Source organism: Tachypleus tridentatus, chromosome 10 (genome assembly GCF_004210375.1).
Source record: "Tachypleus tridentatus isolate NWPU-2018 chromosome 10, ASM421037v1, whole genome shotgun sequence".
Lineage (NCBI taxonomy): Eukaryota > Metazoa > Arthropoda > Merostomata > Xiphosura > Limulidae > Tachypleus > Tachypleus tridentatus.
In genome coordinates this window covers 96,229,550-96,252,474 of record NC_134834.1, presented here as the reverse complement: position 1 = coordinate 96,252,474, position 22,925 = coordinate 96,229,550, and the positions used below count along the sequence as shown (strand labels likewise).

General features: G+C 32.7%; 1 protein-coding gene and 1 long non-coding RNA gene across 2 annotated transcripts in view; one reads left to right on the top strand and one right to left on the bottom strand.

Annotated features, from left to right (window-relative positions):
* LOC143229911 (uncharacterized) overlaps window positions 1-22,925 on the top strand; it is a 169,442-nt gene that overhangs the window by 136,038 nt on the left and 10,479 nt on the right. The window contains exons 16-17 of the mRNA XM_076462781.1: window positions 17,031-17,186; window positions 18,010-18,099. Of these exons, the coding sequence (XP_076318896.1) occupies window positions 17,031-17,186; window positions 18,010-18,099 (246 nt within the window). The remainder of the gene's footprint in view (window positions 1-17,030; window positions 17,187-18,009; window positions 18,100-22,925) is intronic.
* Window positions 20,004-22,925, bottom strand: part of LOC143229913 (uncharacterized) — a 55,421-nt gene continuing 52,499 nt past the window's right edge. Inside the window, exon 2 of the long non-coding RNA XR_013016121.1 lies at window positions 20,004-20,267. This is a non-coding gene — a long non-coding RNA (uncharacterized LOC143229913). The remainder of the gene's footprint in view (window positions 20,268-22,925) is intronic.

The following is a 22,925-nucleotide window of genomic DNA, read 5'->3' as shown; positions in this document are numbered from 1 at the left end:
TGGATGTTTGACACTAGCATCTGGATGTTTGAAACTAGAACTTGGATATTTGACACTAGAACTTGGATGTTTGATACTAGAATTTGGATGTTTGATACTAGAATGTTGATGTTTGATACTAGAACATGGATGTTTGACAATAGAAATTGCATGTTTGATATTAGAATTTCAATATATGATACTAGAACATGGATGCTTGATACTAGAATTTTGATGTTCGATATTAGAATTTAGACGTTTGATACTAGAACGAAAATGTTTGATACTAGAATTTGGATGTTTCACACTACAACTTCGATGTTTAATACTATAATTTGGATGTTTCATATTAGAACTTTGTTGTTTGACAATAGAACTTGGAAGTTTGACGCTAGATCTTGGATGTTTGATACTAGAATTTGGATGTTTAATACGACAATTTGGATGTTTGATATCAGATAATGGATGTTGACACTAGAACTTTGATGTTTGACATTGGAATCTTTATGTTTGAAACTAGAACTTACATATTTGATACTAGAACTTGGATATTTGACACTATAACTTGGATGTTTGATACCAGAATTTGGATGTTTAATACTAGGATATGGATGTTTGACAACAGAACTTGGATGTTTGATACTAGAATTTGGATGTTTGACAATAGAACTTGGATGTTTGATACTAGAATTTGGATGTTTGATACTAGAATTTGAATGTTTGACACCAGAACGTGAATATTTGACACTAGAACTTGGATGTTTGATACTATAATTTCAATATATGATACTAGAACATGGATGCTTGATACTAGAATTTAGATGTTCGATATTAGAATTTAGACGTTTGAAACCAGAACGAGGATGTTTGATACTAGATTTTGATGTTTGACACCACAACTTCGATGTTTAATACGACAATTTGGATGTTTGAAACTAGAACTTGGATATTTGACACTAGAACTGAGATGTTTGATGCTAGAATTTTGATGTTTGATACTAGAACGTGAATATGTGACACTAGAAATTGGATTTTTGATCTTAGAATTTGGATGTTTAACACTAGGACATGGATGTTTACAATAGAACTTGGATTTATACACTAGAACTTGGATGTTTGACACTAGAACTTCGATGTATGATACTAGAATTTGGATGTTTGGTACTAGAACATGGATGTTTGACAATAGAACTTGGATGTTTGATATTAGAATTTCAATATATGATACTAGAACATGGATGCTTGATACTAGAATTTAGACGTTCGATATTAGAACTTAGACGTTTGATACTAGAACGAGGATATTTGATACTAGAATTTGGATGTTTGACAATACAACTTCGATGTTTAATACTACAATTTGGATGTTTGATAATAGAACTTGGGTGTTTGACAATAGAACTTGGTCGTTTGACACTAGAGCTTGGATGTTTGATACTAGAATTTGGATGTTTAATACAAGGTCATTGACGTTTGACAAAAGTACATGTATGTTTGATACTAAAATCGGTATGTTTCATCCTAGAATCTGGATGATTGATACTAGAATATGGATGTTTGACACTAGAATCAAGATGTATGAAACTAGAACTTGGATATTTGACAGTAGAACTTAGATGTTTTACACTAGAACATGGATGTTTGATACTTAAATTTGGATGTTTAATACTAGGACACGGATGTTTGACAATAGAACTTGGATGTTTGATATTAGAATTTCTATATTTGATACTAGAACATGGATACTTGATTCTAGAATTTAGATGTTTGATATTAGAATTTAGACGTTTCAGACTAGAACGAGGATGTTTAATACTACAATTTGGATGTTTGAAACTAGAATTGGATGTTTGACAATAGAACCTGGAAATTTGATACTAGAATTTGGATGTTTAATACGACAATTTGGATGTTTGATACTAAAACGTGGATGTTTGACGACAGAACTTGGAAGTTTGACACTAGAATTTAGATATTTGATACTAGAATCTGGATGTTTGAAACTAGAACTTGGATATTTGGCACCAGAACTTGGAAGTTTGATGCTAGAATTTTGATGTTTGATACTATAACGTGAATATGTGACACTAGAACTTGGATGTTTGATACTAGAATTTGGATGTTTGATTCTTGCATCTGGATGTTTCATACTAGAATCAGGACGTTTGAAAATAGAACTTGGAAATTTGACAGTGGAATTGGATGTTTGATACTAGAATTTGGATGTTTAATACAAGGTCATTGACGTTTGACAATAGTACATGTATGTTTGATACTAAAATCTGTATGTTTCATCCTAGAATCTGGATGATTGATACTAGAGTATAAATATTTGACACTAGAATCAAGATGTATGAAACTAGAACTTTGATATTTGACAGTAGATCTTAGATGTTTGACACTAGAACATGGATGTTTGATACTTAAATTTGGATGTTTAATACTAGGACACGGATATTTGACACTGGAACTTGGATGTTTGATACTAGAATTTGGATGTTTCATACTAGAACATGGATGTTTGATACTAGAATTTGGATGTTTAATACTAGGACATGGTTGTTTGAAAATAGAACTTGGATGTTTGATATTAGAATTTTAATATTCGATACTATAACATGGATGCTTGATATCAGAATTTAGATGTTTGATATTAGAATTTAGACTTTGATACTAGAATCTGGATGTTTGATACTAGAATTTGGATGTTTGACACTAGAATCAAGATGTATGAAACTAGAACTTGGATATTTGACAGTAGAACTTAGATGTTTGACACTAGAACTTGGATGTTTGATATTAGAATTTCAATATTTGATACTAGAACATGGATACTTGATTCTAGAATTTAGATGTTTGATATTAGAATTTAGACGTTTGATACTAGAACGAAGATGTTTAATACTACAATTTGGATGTTTGAAACTAGAATTGGACGTTTGACAATAGAACCTGGAAGTTTGATACTAGAATTTGGATGTTTAATACGACAATTTGGATCTTTGATACTAAAACGTGGATGTTTGACGACAGAACTTGGAAGTTTGACACTAGAATTTAGATACTTGATACTAGAATCTGGATGTTTGAAACTAGAACTTGGATATTTGGCACTAGAACTTGGATGTTTGATGCTAGAATTTTGATGTTTGATACTATAACGTGAATATGTGACACTAGAAGTTGGATGTTTGATACTAGAATTTGGATGTTTGATCCTAGCATCTGGATGTTTGATACTAGAATCAGGACGTTTGAAAATAGAACTTGGAAATTTGATACTGGAATTGGATGTTTGATACTAGAATTTGGATGTTTGACAATAGAGCTTGTATGTTTGATACTAGAATCTGGATGTTTGATACTAGAATTTGGATGTTTGATCCTAGCATCTGGATGTTTGATACTAGAATCTGGATGTTTGAAACAAGAACTTGGAAATTTGACACAGGAACATGGATGTTTGATACTAGAATTTGGATGTTTGATACAAGGACATGGATGTTTGACACTAGAATTTAGATGTTTGATATTAGAATCTGGATGTTTGATACTAGAATCTGGATGATTGATACTAGAATTTGGATGTTTTAAACCCGAACTTGGATGTTTGACACTAGTGCATGGTTGTTTGATACTAGAACTTGGATATTTGACAATAGAACTTGGATATTTGACACTAAAATTTGGATGTTTGATACTAGAATTTGGATGTTTGATACTAGAACATGGATGTTTGACAATTGAGCTTGTATGTTTGATACTAGAATTTGGATGTTTGATACTAGAATTTGGATGTTTGACACTAGCATCTGGATGTTTGAAACTAGAACTTGGATATTTGACACTAGAACTTGGATGTTTGATACTAGAATTTGGATGTTTGATACTAGAACGTTGATGTTTGATACTAGAACATGGATGTTTGACACTAGAATTTTGATGTTTGATATTAGAATTTCAATATATGATACTAGAACATGGATGCTTGATACTAGAATTTTGATGTTCGATATTAGAATTTAGACGTTTGATACTAGAACGAAAATGTTTGATACTAGAATCAGGACGTTTGAAAATAGAACTTGGAAATTTGATACTGGAATTGGATGTTTGATACTAGAATTTGGATGTTTGTCAATAGAACTTTGATGTTTGATACTAGAACTGGATGTTTGATACTAGAATTTGGATGTTTGACACTAGAATCTGGATGTTTGATACAAGAATCTGGATGTTTGAAACTAGAACTTGGAAATTGGACACTGGAACTTGGATGTTTGATACTAGAACATGGATGTTTGATACTAGAATTTGGATGTTTGATATTAGAATTTGGATGTTTGATACTAGAACGAGGATGTTTGATACTAGAATTTGGATGTTTGATACTAGAATTTGGATGTTTAATACTACAATATGGATGTTTGAAACTAGAACTTGGATGTTTGACAATGGAACTTGAAAGTTTGATACTACAATTTGGATGTTTAATACGACAATTTGGATGTTTGGTACTAGAACTTGGATGTTTGACGACAGAACATGGAATGTTTGACACTAGAATTTAGATATTTGATACTAGAATCTGGATGTTTGAAACCAGAACTTTGATGTTTGATGCTAGAATTTTGACGTTTGATACTAGAACGAAAATGTTTGACACTAGAATTTGGATGTTGATGCTAGAATTTTGATGTTTGATACTAGAATTTGGATGTTTGACACTAGAACTTGTATGTTTGATAATAGAATTTTGGATGTTTGACGCTAGCATCTGGATGTTTGATACTAGAATCTGGATGTTTGAAACAAGAACTTGGACAATTGACACTAGTGATGTTTGATATCAGAATTTGGATGTTTGGCACTAGAACTTTGGATGTTTGACATTGGAATTTGGATGTTTGATACTAGAATTTGGATGTTTGATACTAGAACATGGATGTTTGACAACTTGAACTTGGATGTTTGATACTAGAATCTGGATGTTTGATACTAGAATTTGGATGTTTGACAATAGAATCTGGATGTTTGAAACTAGAATTTGGATGTTTGACAATAGAACTTGGATGTTTGATACTAGAATTTGGATGTTTGATACTAGAATTTGATGTTTGATACCAGAACATGGATGTTTGACACTAGAACTTGGATGTTTGATACTAGAATTTCAATATATGATACTAGAACATGGATGCTTGATACTAGAATTTTGATGTTCGATATTAGAATTTAGACGTTTGATACTAGAACGAAAATGTTTGATACTAGAATTTGGATGTTTGATGTTTAATACTTTAATTTGGATGTTTGACACTAGAACTTGGATGTTTGATACTAGAATTTGGATGTTTGATACTAGAATTTGAATGTTTGACACCAGAACGTGGATATTTGACACTAGAACTTGGATGTTTGATACTAGAATTTGGATAATACGACAATATGGATGATGATAGAACATGGATGCTTGATACTAGAATTTAGATGTTTGATATTAGAATTTAGATGTTTGAAACCAGAACTTACATAGAACTAGAACTTGGATGTTTGATACTAGATTTTGGATGTTTGACACCAGAATTTGGATGTTTAATACTACAATTTGGATGTTTGACACTAGAACCTGGATGTTTGATACTAGAATGGATGTTTGATACTAGAATTTGAATGTTTGACACCAGAAGATGTTTGACACTAGAATTTTGATGTTTGATACTAGAACGTGAATATGTGACACTAGAAATTGGATTTTTGATCTTAGAATTTGGATGTTTAACACTAGGACATGGATGTTTGACAATAGAACTTGGATTTATACACTAGAACTTGGATGTTTGACACTAGAACTTCGATGTATGATACTAGAATTTGGATGTTTGGTACTAGAAAATGGATGTTTGACAATAGAACTTGGATGTTTGATATTAGAATTTCAATATATGATACTAGAACATGGATGCTTGATACTAGAATTTAGACGTTCGATATTAGAACTTAGACGTTTGATACAAAAACGAGGTTATTTGATACTAGAATTTGGATGTTTGACAATACAACTTTGATGTTTAATACTACAATTTGGATGTTTGATAATAGAACTTGGGTGTTTGACAATAGAACTTGGTCGTTTGACACTAGAGCTTGGATGTTTGATACAAGAATTTGGATGTTTAATACAAGGTCATTGACGTTTGACAAAAGAACATGTATGTTTGATACTAAAATCTTTATGTTTCATCCTAGAATCTGGATAATTGATACTAGAATATTGATGTTTGACACTAGAATCAAGATGTATGAAACTAGAACTTGGATATTTGACAGTAGAACTTAGATGTTTTACACTAGAACATGGATGTTTGATACTTAAATTTGGATGTTTAATACTAGGACACGGATGTTTGACAATAGAACTTGGATGTTTGATATTAGAATTTCTATATTTGATACTAGAACATGGATACTTGATTCTAGAATTTAGATGTTTGATATTAGAATTTAGACGTTTCAGACTAGAACGAGGATGTTTAATACTACAATTTGGATGTTTGAAACTAGAATTGGATGTTTGACAATAGAACCTGGAAATTTGATACTAGAATTTGGATGTTTAATACGACAATTTGGATGTTTGATACTAAAACTTGGATGTTTGACGACAGAACTTGGAAGTTTGACACTAGAATTTAGATATTTGATACTAGAATCTGGATGTTTGAAACTAGAACTTGGATATTTGGCACTAGAACTTGGATGTTTAATACTAGAATTTGGATGTTTGATTCTTGCATCTGGATGTTTCATACTAGAATCAGGACGTTTGAAAATAGAACTTGGAAATTTGACAGTGGAATTGGATGTTTGATACTAGAATTTGGATGTTTAATACAAGGTCATTGACGTTTGACAATAGTACATGTATGTTTGATACTAAAATCTGTATGTTTCATCCTAGAATCTGGATGATTGATACTAGAGTATAAATGTTTGACACTAGAATCAAGATGTATGAAACTAGAACTTTGATATTTGACAGTAGGTCTTAGATGTTTGACACTAGAACATGGATGTTTGATACTTAAATTTGGATGTTTAATACTAGGACACGGATATTTGACACTGGAACTTGGATGTTTGATACTAGAATTTGGATGTTTCATACTAGAACATGGATGTTTGATACTAGAATTTGGATGTTTAATACTAGGACATGGTTGTTTGAAAATAGAACTTGGATGTTTGATATTAGAATTTCAATATTCGATACTATAACATGGATGCTTGATATCAGAATTTAGATGTTTGATATTAGAATTTAGACTTTGATACTAGAATCTGGATGTTTGATACTAGAATTTGGATGTTTGACACTAGAATCAAGATGTATGAAACTAGAATTTGGATATTTGACAGTAGAACTTAGATGTTTGACACTAGAACTTGGATGTTTGATATTAGAATTTCAATATTTGATACTAGAACATGGATACTTGATTCTAGAATTTAGATGTTTGATATTAGAATTTAGACGTTTGATACTAGAACGAAGATGTTTAATACTACAATTTGGATGTTTGAAACTAGAATTGGACGTTTGACAATAGAACCTGGAAGTTTGACACTAGAATTTGGATGTTTAATACGACAATTTGGATGTTTGATACTAAAACATGGATGTTTGACGACAGAACTTGGAAGTTTGACACTAGAATTTAGATACTTGATACTAGAATCTGGATGTTTGAAACTAGAACTTAGATATTTGGCACTAGAACTTGGATGTTTGATGCTAGAATTTTGATGTTTGATACTATAACGTGAATATGTGACACTAGAAGTTGGATGTTTGATACTAGAATTTGGATGTTTGATCCTAGCATCTGGATGTTTGATACTAGAATCAGGACGTTTGAAAATAGAACTTGGAAATTTGATACTGGAATTGGATGTTTGATACTAGAATTTGGATGTTTGACAATAGAGCTTGTATGTTTGATACCAGAATCTGGATGTTTGATACCAGAATTTGGATGTTTGATACCAGAATTTGGATGTTTGATACTAGAATCTGGATGTTTGATACAAGAACTTGGAAATTTGACACTAGAACATGGATGTTTGATACTAGAATTTGGATGTTTGATACAAAAATTTGGATGTTTGATACTAGAATTTGGATGTTTAATACTAGAATTTGGATGTTTGATACTAGAATCTGGATGATTGATACTAGAATTTGGATGTTTGAAACCAGAACTTGGATGTTGACAATAGAACATGGATGTTTGAAACCAGAATTTGGATGTTTGACAACAGAACTTGGATGTTTGATACCAAAATTTGGATGTTTGATACCAGAATTTGGATGTTTGATACTAGAATTTGGATGTTTGACAACAGAACTTGGATGTTTGATACTAGAATTTGGATGTTTGATACTAGAATCTGGATGTTTGACACCAGAATTGGATGTTTGAAACCAGAATTTTGGATGTTTGACACTAGAACTTGGATGTTTGATACTAGAATTTGGATGTTTGATACTAGAATTTTGATGTTTGATACCAGAACATGGATGTGACACTAGAACTTGGATGTTTGATACTAGAATTTTGATGTTTATGTTTGACACTAGAATTTGGATGTTTGAGAATTTGGATGTTTGATACTAGAATTTGGATGTTTGATATTAGAATTGGATGTTTGATAACAGAACCTGGATGTTTGATACCAGAATCTGGATGTTTGATAATAGAATTTGGATGTTTGACAATAGAGCTTGTATGTTTGATACTAGAATCTGGATGTTTGATACTAGAATTTGGATGTTTGATACTAGAATTTGGATGTTTGACACTAGCATCTGGATGTTTGATACAAAAATCTGGATGTTTGAAACTAGAACTGGGAAATTGGACACTGGAACTTGGATGTTTGATACAAGGACATGGATGCTTGATACTAGAATTTAGATGTTTGATATTAGAATTTAGACGTTTGATACTAGAACGAGGATGATTGATACTAGAATTTGGATGTTTCATATCACAACTTCGATGTTTAATAGTACAATTTGGATGTTTGAAACTAGAACTTGGATGTTTGACAATGGAACTTGGAAGTTTGATACTACAATTTGGATGTTTAATACGACAATTTGGATGTTTGATACTAGAACTTGGATGTTTGACGACAGAACTTGGAAGTTTGACACTAGAATTTAGATATTTCATACTAGAATCTGGATGTTTGAAACCAGAACTTGGATGTTTGATGCTAGAATTTTGATGTTGGACACTAGAACGTGAATATTTGACACTAGAACTTGGATGTTTGATGCTAGAATTTTGATGTTTGATACTAGAACGTGAATATGTGACACTAGAACTTGGATGTTTGATACTAGAATTTTGATGTTTGATCCTAGCATCTGGATGTTTGATACTAGAATCTGGATGTTTGATACTAGAATCTGGATGTTTGAAACAAGAACTTGGAAATTTGACACTGGAACATGGATATTTGATACTAGAATTTGGATGTTTAATACAAGGACATTGATGTTTGACAATAGAACATGAATGTTTGATACTAAAATCTGGATGTTTGTTCCTAGAATCTGGATGATTGATACTAGAATATGGATGTCTTAAACTAGAACTTGGATAATTGACACTAGTGCATGGATATTTGACACTAGAATTTGGATGTTTGATACTAGTATTTGGATGTTTGATACCAGAACATGGATGTTTGACAACAGAACTTGTATGTTTGATACCAGAATCTGGATGTTTGATACCAGAATCTGGATGTTTGATACCAGAATTTGGATGTTTGACACCAGAATCCTGGATGTTTGAAACCAGAACTTGGATGTTTGACACCAGAACTTGGATGTTTGATACTAGAATCTGGATGTTTGATACCAGAACGTTGATGTTTGATACTAGAACATGGATGTTTGACAATAGAAATTGCATGTTTGATATTAGAATTTCAATATATGATACTAGAACATGGATGCTTGATACTAGAATTTGGATGTTTCACACTACAACTTCGATGTTTAATACTATAATTTGGATGTTTCATATTAGAACTTGGTTGTTTGACAATAGAACTTGGAAGTTTGACACTAGATCTCGGATGTTTGATACCAGAATTTGGATGTTTAATACGACAATTTGGATGTTTGATATCAGATAATGGATGTTGACACTAGAACTTTGATGTTTGACATTGGAATCTTTATGTTTGAAACTAGAACTTGGATATTTGACACTATAACTTGGAAGTTTGATACTAGAATTTGGGTGTTTAATACTAGGATATGGATGTTTGACAATAGAACTTGGATGTTTGATACTAGAATTTGGATGTTTGACAATAGAACTTGGATGTTTGATACTAGAATTTGGATGTTTGATACTAGAATTTGGATGTTTGACACCAGAACGTGAATATTTACACTATAATTTGGATGTTTGATACTATAATTTCAATATATGATACTAGAACATGGATGCTTGATACTAGAATTTAGATGTTCGATATTAGAATTTAGACGTTTGAAACCTAGAACGAGGATGTTTGATACTAGATTTTGATGTTTGACACCACAACTTCGATGTTTAATACGACAATTTGGACAATTTGGATGTTTGAAACCAGAACTTGGATATTTGACACTAGAACCTGAGATGTTTGATACTAGAATTTTGATGTTTGATACTAGAACGTGAATATGTGACACTAGAAATTGGATGTTTGATCCTAGAATTTGGATGTTTGGTACTAGAACATGGATGTTTGACAATAGAACTTGGATGTTTGATATTAGAATTTCAAATATGATGATACCAGAACATGGATGCTTGATACTAGAATTTAGACGTTTGATATTAGAACTTAGACGTTTGATACTAGAACGAGGATATTTGATACTAGAATTTGGATGTTTGACAATACAACTTCGATGTTTAATACTACAATTTCGATGTTTGATAATAGAACTTGGGTGTTTGACAAGAGAACTTGGTCGTTTGACTCTAGAGCTTGGATGTTTGATACTAGAAACACTGGAATTTAGATATTTGATACTAGAATTTTGATGTTTGATCCTAGCATCTGGATGTTTGATACTAGAATCTGGATGTTTGAAACAAGAACTTGGAAATTTGACACTGGAACATGGATGTTTGATACTAGAATTTGGATGTTTAATACAAGGACATTGATGTTTGACAATTGAACATGAATGTTTGATACTAAAATCTGGATGTATGATCCTAGAATCTGGATGATTGATACTAGAATATGGATGTTTTAAACTCGAACTTGGATAATTGACACTAGTGCATGGTTGTTTGATACTAGAATTTGGATGTTTGATACTAGAATTTGGATATTTGACACAAGAACTTGGATGTTTGATGCTAGAATTTTGATGTTTGATACTAGAACGTGAATATGTTACTCTAGAACTCTGATGTTTGATACTAGAATTTGGATGTTTGATCCTAGCATCTGGATGTTTGATACTAGAATCTGGATGTTTGAAACAAGAACTTGGAAATTTGACACTGGAACTTGGATGTTTGATACTAGAATTTGGATGTTTAAAGAAGGACATTGATGTTTCACAATAGAACATGGAAGTTTGATACTAAATCTGGATGTTTGATCCTAGAATCTGGATGATTGATACTAGAATATGGATGTTTTAAACTAGAACTTGGATAATTGACACTAGAACATGGATGTTTGATACTAGAATTTGGATGTTTGATACTAGAATTTGGATGTTTAATACTAGAATTTGGATGTTTGGCAATAGAATCTGGATATTTGACACTAGAACTTGGATGTTTGATACTAGAATTTGGATGTTTGACAATAGAACTTGGATGTTTGATATTAGAATTTCAATATATGATACTAGAACATGGATTCTTGATACTAGAATTTAGATGTTCGATATTAGAAGTTAGACGTTTAATACTAGAATTTGGATGTTTGGCAATAGAGTCTGGATATTTGACACTAGAACTTGGATGTTTGATACTAGAATTTGGATGTTTGATACTAGAACATGGATGTTTGATACTAGAATTTAGATGTTTGATACTGGAAGTTGGATGATTGATACTAGAATTTAGATGTTTGATACTAGAATTTGGATGCTTGACACTACAACTTCGATGTTTAATACTAGAATTTGGATGTTTGATAATAGAACTTGGATGTTTGACAATAGAACTTGGATGTTTGGTATTAGAATTTGGGTATTTGATTCTAGAACTTGGATGTTTGATACTAGAATTTGGATGTTTGATACCAGAACTTGGATGTTTAATACTAGAGTTTGGATGTTTGATACTAGAACTTCGACGTTTGATACTGTAATCTGGGTGTTTAATACTAAAACCTGAATGTTCGACACTAGTGCGTGCTCTCTTATTATAGAATAGTATATTAAGTTTATTGTTTAATATTATTAATTGTCGAACCAATAACTGTTAGCTCTCAGTTTTAAATGGGTCAAAAATAACAGACAGAAATATTTAAAATGTATAATTTGCCTACATTACAAAGAAAACAGAATTTTTTGTTTATAATTGAAGACAATGAGTTATCTGAGTTCTGTTCATCGCGAGTGAGGCCCGACATGGCCTAATGGTTAAGGTACTCGACTCGTAATCCGAAGGTGGAAGGTTGGAATCCCCGTCACACCAAACATGCTAGCCCTTTCAGCCGTTCAGGGCGTTATAATGTGAGAGTTACTCCCACTATTCGTTGGTAAAATAGTAGCCCAAGATTCGGCGGTAGATGATGATGACTGGTTGTCTTCCCTGGTAAATTAGGGACGGCTAACACAGAGAGCCCTCGTGTAACTTTGCGCGAAATTTAAAAACAAACCATCGCGAGTATCGAAACCTGAATTTTAATGTTGTAATCTCAGATTTACTGTTGAGTCACGAAAGAGTCCTAATAATCATATATATGTATAATATGATAAATACATACACACTGAATATTATTTAAATGATAAGTGACTGTAAAAGAAAATTTAGAGGATTTTATATGTTATAAAGATGCTATAACGTTTATATCGTATGTATCATTCAAGTTTTATGGATGGGAAAATTAATTACGCTTAAAAAAATATCGCTTCCCTACTGCGGTTTGCAGTCTCGTGCAATGACGTAATTTTACAACAAATTTAACTTATGCATTCATTTTAATAAGTGTTGTTGTTTCGATCAGTCAACAAAATATAATTGAATCCAAAATACGAATGAAGCAGCAAAACGAAAGCTATACATTAATTTTCGAGCCCTTCACCATATCAAATTGTCTACAAACGTTTAGCTCTCAGGATTTTAGCAAAAAAAAAATGTTGTTTTGGCTAACAAACCTCACAATAATGCATATATATATATATATACATGTGATATTTTTAGCCTTCCTTGAAGATTTTAATATATATATATATATATCAAAATCCTTTACCAAAATTCTGACACAGAAAAACTTCTTTATCTTGCCGTAGAATAAATATATTAAACTACAGTATGTGATTAGTGCAATGGAAAAATCGTTCCTTGAAGAATAAATACTTTAATATCTTGATTCTAAAGGGAGTTAAAACACTGCCTTCATGTTAATATTAATACATGTTAAACTATTCCGAAAGCTTTCTCGAAAATTAAGAAAACTTTAAATATAGGGACTTTACAGTTTCTTTAAATCCTTTTATCAAGTTATTTTGAGATGAGACTTAAATATTAAGCAGATCCGTACAACTAAACTGATAAAAGCTAAGCCTTTTCTATCATAAGATAATTTGTTCTCTTATAGAAAACAGAGAGTAAATCCAGCAGAGTTATATAAGAATTTAATCTTATCTGCAGACTTGGTTGTTGTTTGATACAAGGATGAATTAGGCCGGCATTAATGTGTCATTAATATTGTTAATAAATTCCAAAACATTTTTAAAATTATAACGTTTTAAATTTCTAGTCAAAATATGATTGTTTCTTTGTTTCTTTGTTTTGGAATTTCGCGCTAGGCTACACGAGAGATATCTGCGCTATCTGTGCCTAATTGAAAAGTTTAAGACTAAAGGGAAAGCAGCTTGTTTGTTTGTTTTGGAATTTCGCACAAAGCTACACGAGAACTACCTGCGCTAGCCGTCCCTAATTTAGCAGTGTAAGACTAGAGGGAAGGCAGCTAGGCATCACCACCCACCGCCAACTATTGGACTACTCTTTTACCAACGAATAGTGTGATTGACCGTCACATTATAACGCCCCATGACTGAAAGGGCGAGCATGTTTGGTGAGACAGGGATTCGAGCCCGCGACCCTCAGATTACGAGTCGAACGCCTTAATTCATTTGGCCATGCCGGGCCGGAAGGCAGCTAGTCATCACTACCCACCGCCAACTCTCGGGATACTCTTTTACCAAATAATATTGTAATTGACCTTTACATTTTAATGCCTCCAATGCTAGAAGGACGAGCAGGTTTGATGTGACTGGGATTTGAACCCGGGACTCTCAGATTACAAGTCGAGTGCATCAACCCACCTGGCCATGCCGTGCCTTAATGTTTCAAAGGTAACTGTAGGTTCGTCTTTAAATTAAATTTTCATTATCTGTGTTTAATTGTTTACTCTTGATTGTTTTCTAAACACCGGTAATTTGATCCTGACTTCCATTTTTAATTCAAGACGAAATCGTTTCGAATAAGTTAAATTCAACCTTAACGTTTCGAGGATAGCAGATTAACATATATTTTATCAAATTTTTAAATTAGTTCTCCATCAGACTTGATTCGTGGGCTCGGTTTTCATCAACGAACATGCTCGACCTTCCAGGCGAAGGGGCACAATAATACGAAGGTCAGTCTCACTATTCGTTAGTAAAACGTAGCCCCTAGAGTTGACGGTAAGTGATGTTGAGTAGCTACCTCCACTCTATTTTGACGCTTTAAAGTTAGAGACAACTAGTATAGGTGGCCCTCAAATGGATTTGTGGAAAATTCAACAAACAATTCAAAATTGTTTCTAAGATGTTTTACATGCTATTACATATTGTTCACAATGAAATTTGTGTCCCAAACAAGAAATATGTTTTTGTAAAAACTTGGTATTTAAATGAAGAATATTCACAATAATAAACACTTTTCAGCTATAGTTAAAAAGCAGAGCTATAAATAGGCAGATGGAAATATTCATCAAATTTAGTTTCTACATCGAGTATTTTTCTTACATCTAATTATGAAATGTGTTCTTACTAAAGTTGTTCCCTGTGACCTTGTGGTGAACTTTATAACCTGCAGCGCTAAATTTTGGGTTCAATCATTGCAGTGAACACCACACAAGTAGTACACTGTGAAGTTTTATGCTTTTACAAAATAAATAAATGTGCGTGATAAAAATAAACACTTTGTTAACTCCTAGTTGTGTATAAATACTCTTACTTTAAATTTGTGATGAATGCTTTAGCTGAAGTGGTTAGACTCCTGATTAAGTTATACTCTTTATTAATTTGTAATCCTTTTATTTTTATTAAATCTGACCGCCGTTAGTCAAGACGATTAAATAATCCACAAGTTATCGAACCAAACTGACAAAGAAAATCGTAGAGACGAGTAGTGTTTCGGATTGCTAAATGTTAAGGCTTAAGCATATTGTTATAAAGGTTTAACCTCACTTGACCAATAGACAAATAAAAGACTGGTACAATAAAATCTTTGCTCATCCAATAGGCATGTGGAATATTTCTATTCAGTTAAATAATACATAGAATTGTGATCAGAATGGATTGAAAAACTAACTAATCTATAAACAATAATTTATACTGAATCAGCAAATGTACAAATGTTTGTGTAAACCACATTCATCCTAGAATTAGTATTAAAAAGGAAATGATATAGGACGATTGGTACAGTTTAGATGTATAAGTAATAGATTTACTAAATGAGTACAGATAAGAATTTACGTAGAGTAATTAAAACGTTATAAAATATCTTACATTAAGCAACAAATAAGCTAGGGCTCTGGCCAGACTGATAAAACTAATTAGTCGTAATCTGAAATAATCAGACTATAAATTGGTGATTAAAAGTGACAATTGAAAATCAGGAGTTTAGTCATTGAGAAATCGGGAATTAAAATTGATAGTAAAGAAGCTGGAAGATTAACCAATGGGAAAGCAAGGATTAGTACTGAAAGTAAAGAGCTAAGGGTACGAACCAATAGGAAATCTGGAATTAAAACTAACAATAGGAGACTAACCAATAGGAAGTCAGGGACTGAAAATTGTCAATGAAAAATTAAGCGCTTAACCAATGGAAAAAAAGCAGTCATATATTAAGTTCGTGCTAAAATAATCAGTGAGTAAACTGTGGGGTGTTAGGTAATTTTTTATAAGCGCTACAGTAACCAGACAGTAAGTTAAAGGAAGTCGAGATCATACAAAAAAAAAAAAACAGGATTCCGTCCAAAGTAATGAATGAAGGACTTAAAAGCTACTTAATGCTATTAACAAACATCGTATAGAGATAGGGATAAACTGGTCATTGAAGAAGGAAATGATTGACCTACTAAAAATTACTAGATTTCTTTCCATAACTGTATTATATTTAATTGTAGGTTACGTATATTTCAGTAAAGTCCAATCGCTATTTTGCTTGTAATGCAAGATTCTTTCTAATAAAGAACGCTTTATAAGGGTTCTGAAATTGTATTCTATTAAATTATTTTATTCAAAACAAACTGTACTGTATCGTACAAACTGTTAATGTGGCTGGTTTTTATTGTACAGAAAAAAAAACATGTATTTTCTATTATTTATGTATTATAAATACACATTATTTACTTGGGTTTTCAAACATGACTATCTTTAGGGTGGTGTCAGTGTTGTCAGCTAAATTTAATTTACTCATTATCAACAGTCGTTAATAATTAAAAAAAAAAAACAGGTTTAGGTTGTATGTAAATCTAGTCGTTATTAACGTACATTTTCTTCATTTTAGTACTTCATCCTGATGACGCGTGCTATGAAGAAAGACTTGTGGCGATAGATGGAGCCACAAGTACGGAAGAAATACCACCTGAACAAAACTGTGACCCTAAAGAGGTTATCAACATAAAAGGCATGTTTTGTTTTCATTCCCAAGACAACTTATCCGGTGGGTGAATACCTCTGATTTTATTTTTATACGTTACATATCTGTCAGTTTTACGATCAGTGCGAAAAATAACTGTTACGCTAACGTAATAGCTGTAACGAAATTATTGTTTTATTTCTCCAAAAGTCATGAAGCTGGAAGGTAAATCGTATATCAGCACGACATTTAAATAAAATTATATATAACTGAGTAACAGGTTACTGAGTTTGGTTAATTGGATTTTTGATGACCTGAAAATTTTGGACGTGCTGTATGTCTGGATTAGTCAATAAATCACTTATAGATCACTATTTTTTTTATTTTTTTAACCAGAAATTAGGTGTTAATTGTGCTGTTAATTCTATAAGAAACGTTAAATTACTTTTGTATTTTAAATACTCGTTTAGATGTCTCTTCTTTCAATCTAAAGAAAGATCGTTTGAAATTGATCAGTTACTAAGTTTCACACACTTCAATCCTTATAGTTTACTGAATTACTAAGTTTCACACAGCTCAATCCTTATAATTTACTATGTTACTAAGTTTTACACAGCTCAATCCTTATAGTTTACTGAGTTACTATGTTTCACACAGCTCAATCCTTATAATTTACTGAGTTACTAAGTTTCACGCAGTTCAATCCATATGGTTCACTGAGTTACTAAGTTTCACGCAGTTCAATCCTTATGGTTTACTGAGTTACAAAGTTAAAGACAGTTCAATCTTTATAGTTTACTGAGTTACTAAGTTTCACATAGTTGAATCCTCATAGTTTTCTGAGTTACTAAGTTTGACATAGTTCAATTATTATAGTTTATTGAAAATACGCTTCACTATCCCCAAGATATGAATTCTACTAGAACGAAGACAACAACCAAAGTGAAGAGTTCCAGCTTCAGAATTAGACGACCTTCAAATTTAAATAAAGAACAAGGTAACATCTTTGTGGTAGTATTCTGTCATTTTGTGTGTAACCTTTGTCACTATTCAGAAAGGCCCAGCATGGCCACGTGGTTAATGCGTCGACTCGTAATTCGAGAGTCGTGGGTCACACCAAACATGCTCGCCCTTTCAGCCGTGGGGATGTTATAATGTGACGGTCAAAAGTACAAAAGTAGCCCAAGAGTTGGCGGTAGGTGGTAATGATTAGTTTCTTTCCCTTTGGTTTTACACTACTAAATTAGGGATGGCTAGCGCAAATAGTCCTCGTGTAGCTTTGCGTGTAATTCAAAACAAACAAATTATTCCGAATGAAGGACTCTAAATATTGCAGCCGATTGTTCGAGAAGGAATGGACAGATAGATAGATACACAAGTATCAAGGGCACCAAATACCTGGCGTTATAAGTCAGGATAACACGGGTCCGTAGACATGCTACTGATTTCACGTTGGACTTTTCACATGGAATATTTAAATAAACGTATCAAAATACGTTTATATCTTGAACACTATCGTATATTTAAAATATCAATATTTCACAATTTCAATAGAACATTAAATGTGATGTTATAATCTCAGCTGTTTTGAAAGATATTTTCCCATTTTGTTTAAAAAAAAACAAATTTAATTTTTAAAATGCTGTTTTAAATGCAACTTTCTATTATTCAACACACTTGTTAATTAAGTATAATTATTCCTTTGGTGTATCTGAAATGTTTTCTGATATATAATTAGGTTTTTAGTTTAAAGGTAATGATATGATGCAATGAAACATAACAATTTTCACGAACAATAAGAGATCTATTTGTCCATGTGAGCTGTCCCATTCTCTAAAACAAACTAAAATTATAAAATAAAATAAAAAATAAAAAATTTATAATTCATATAGTTCTCAATCTTTCTCTGAAACCCGATTAAATTTACTGCAACCACAACATCTGAAGGCAACCATCCCTAAGGTCAACCACCCTGTTAAAAAATAAAACTATTTTAGTGGAAGGCGACCCCTACCCTGTAAACATTTAATTTATGTCCTCTAGTTTCGCCATTAAGTATGAAAAAGACTGATGCACCAACACTATCAATTTACTTCAGAATCTTAAACACCTTGATCAGATCATCAGAATCTTAAACACCTTGATCAGATCTTCAGAATCTTAAACACCTTGATCAGATCTTCAGAATCTTAAACACCTTGATCAGATCTTCAGCATATTAAACACCTTGATCAGATCTTCAGAATCTTAAACACCTTGATCAGATCATCAGCATATTAAACACCTTGATCAGATCTTCAGAATCTTGAACAACTTGATCAGATTCCCGGTAACCATTATTTTTTCAAGGTAAAACAATTTGAGAGATTTTAGTGTCTCCTCATATGACAACTCTTCTATCCCAGACACATATTAGTGTGTGTGTTTTCTTAAAGCAAAGCCACATCAGGCTATCTGCTGAGCCCACCGAGGGGAACCAACCCCCCTGATTTTAGCGTTGTAAATCAGGAGACATACCGCTGTACTAACGGGGGGTACATTTTAGTGACCCTTATCAACTCTTCAATGTCTTCCCTAAGCAAGGGAGCCCAAGAATGCATACAATACAAACCAAATGTGGCCTAAACAATGATCTGTAAAATGAAATTATAACATCTTTAAACATATATTCAATATTTCTGTAGAAAAAACCTAAAATAATGTTTACTATACCATTAGCAACAGCGCATTGCATGGATCGCTTCAGAAACAGCTCAACCACTACACCAAGATCCTTTTCTTTCGTGACACTTAAGATTATTCCCATCCAAAGTTTACTGATAATTCAAATTGTGATAATGCACATGCGCATTTAAAATAATTGAAACCAATCTCTTATTTATTTTCCTAACTTACTAAACTCACTGAACTTCATTTGTAACAGCCCTCTGCTTTCTTCCATCCAGCCCCTCTGCTTTCTTCCATCCAGCCCTTTGCTTTCTTCCATCCAGCCCCTCTGCTTTCTTCCATCCAGCCCTCTGCTTTTTTTCCATCCAGCTCCTCTGCTTTCTTCCATCCAGCCCCTCTGCTTTCTTCCATCCAGCCCTCTGCTTTCTTCCATCCAGCCCCTCTGCTTTCTTCCATCCAGCCCCTTTTCTATCCAATTAGCTATCTTATCCGCCACACCTATAAAGACAATTTGTTTAATTTGTTTCAACTTGTCAAATACGTTCTGAAAATACACGTACACCAATTTCTTTCCTTGACCTCATATATATTATTACTAATATTTTCGAAGAATGTTAAAAGACGAGATTTTTCCTTAGTGATACCACGTTGACTATCCGATAAAATTCTAAACTTTGATAAAAGCCTTTTGTAAAGCATCTTTTATCATACATTTCAAAACTTTTCCCACAACTGATGCAAGGCGAATAAGTTTGAAATTACTGGGTCAGTTTTCATCACCGCCCTTGAATAGAGGAGTTGTATTAGCTAACATCCAATTCTTTCGCCTTTGCTCCTTATTCAAAGACTGACAAAACATAGCAACACGTGACTCACATATCCATTCTTTAACCTCCTTTAAAACCCTTGAAGAAATGCTACTTGGCCCAGAGGCCTTAACGTTTTTTAAACTTTCCAAACCTCAGAATTACTGAAATCATCATATTCGATCTTTCTTCCATCCACCAAATGTCCAAAATAACGGATTCTACTTACGTTTTTATTACTGAAACAAAAACTGAAGAAGCAAAAATTAATAACCTAGCCATCCCATAATTATCAAATACGTACTTTACTTATCATTCCTAAAAGTTCTTACTAACCCCAGTAGTAACATTTTGTCTGCCCTCACTCTATTTTAAAACAAAAACCTTTACTGTTTAATATTTAACAAATATACTGGGCTATCTGTGCTATGCTCTCCACGGGTATCGAAACGCGGTTTATAGCGTTGTAAGTCCACAGACTCACCGCTGGATCACTCATGGTGGGGGGTGTTGACTAACAAGAATTGAGATTAATTCGTGATGACGAGTAACCCACTTGAAGTAAAAATTATCTCAGGACAATAAAATTTGATAGCTTGAAGATGGCTTAAGAAGGTCGAAATGTTGTTCTCTGCTTTATTAGTTAAAGAGTTGATACCCATACCAGCTACCTGAGATACACAGAATTGAGATTAGTCAGAAAGTTTTCTAATATGTAATGTATTGGACTCGGATTCGAGACGTTGTGCTTCCAAAATATACTTCGCTCTTTCAGCTTTGGGAACGTTATAAGAGCAACAGTCAATCCTGCTATTCGGCGAAGAGAAACCGATTCAAACTGCTGATTGTTTTTTTACTGATTCGTATATGAAAAACATGAAAGGGCGTAGCCTGAACTGTGATACTTTCTCACCTGGCTATTTAGACCAATGCTTACTTAACTATAAGACTTTCTCACCTGGCTATTTAGCCCAATGCTTACTTAACTATAAGACTTTCTCACCTGGCTATTTAGCCCAATGCTTACTTAACTTTTTGCTTGTGTAAACGAAACTGAGATGTTTAAGGGCCCCTACAATGGTAACCAAGTATACTATATTTTTTATGAAGTCATAATCGATAATTATTATTATTTTACAGGTACTTTGGAGATACCTATTCATATTCTGATGTTTTAAGTAAACTTATATGATATGCAAAATACATAAGATTAGCTACAATTATTTTATGTAATTCTATATTGAGGTTACTAGTTAGCTAAACCCAAAGCGATTTCAATTTAACTCTTATAAAATTAATTTCGAACTCTGTATATGAAAAAAAAAAAAAATTAAAAGTATTAATGTTGAATTGTACTTCAACTAGAAAAAGATGACATTCGTTTTAGAAACAAGGCCATACGAATTTAGTTTGAAATATAGACAAGTTTCATTTCAAACTTGGAACTTAACCTGGAACTAATAAATTAAGATCCAAAAAACCTCAAAGTCCATCAAACTTTCTTCACATAACAAGTTCTTAGAATAACACTATGTAACACAAGTTGTGTTCCTAGATAGTATATGTTATTTCTTAATTGCTTATGTTGTAAAAGTACAGAAAATGGCCATTATTCCCTTCTAACTTTGCTTTTGTGACCTGGATAATGAAATTTAGAAATTAACCTATTTTCTGTGTAAAAACGGGCAAATTTGCACATTTTCATTTACATAAGGTCTGAATAAAATAACATATGAATCAAGATTAACAAGTATTTGCACTAAAATAATACAAAAATGAACAAAAGTGTTTAGAAATGAGTAGTTTTTCGAGATTTGCGACTGTAATGTAAATCACTTTCATGTATCAGCCCCCAAATATAGTCTTCCACCATGTATTCGTTATACGCTCCTTGGTAGCGGCGTTCAAAGTCAAGTATATCTTAGTGGAAGCGCTCGCCTTGCTCCTCTGTGTATGCTCCCATGTTTTTCTTGAATTTATCAAGATGAGCATCAAGGATATGGACTTTCAAGGACATCCTGCAGCCCATTTTGCCGTAGTTCTTCACCAGAGCCTCATCCAGTTCCATATAATTTTCAGCCTTATGATTGCCCAAAAAGGCCCCGAACCACTGCAACATAACTGCTCCAAGCTTTTTTTTTCTTTCCTACTGAGATTCTTGGGGAATTGTGTGCACTCCAGGATCTTTTTTATTTGGGGTCCAACGATGACACCAGCTTTGACCTTTGCCTTAGACAACTTATGGAAGAAGTCTCGAAGGTACTTGAGGGCTGCAGACTCCTCATCAAGAGCTGTGACAAATTGTTTCATAAGACCCAATTTTATGTGCAGTGGTGAGAACAACATCTTC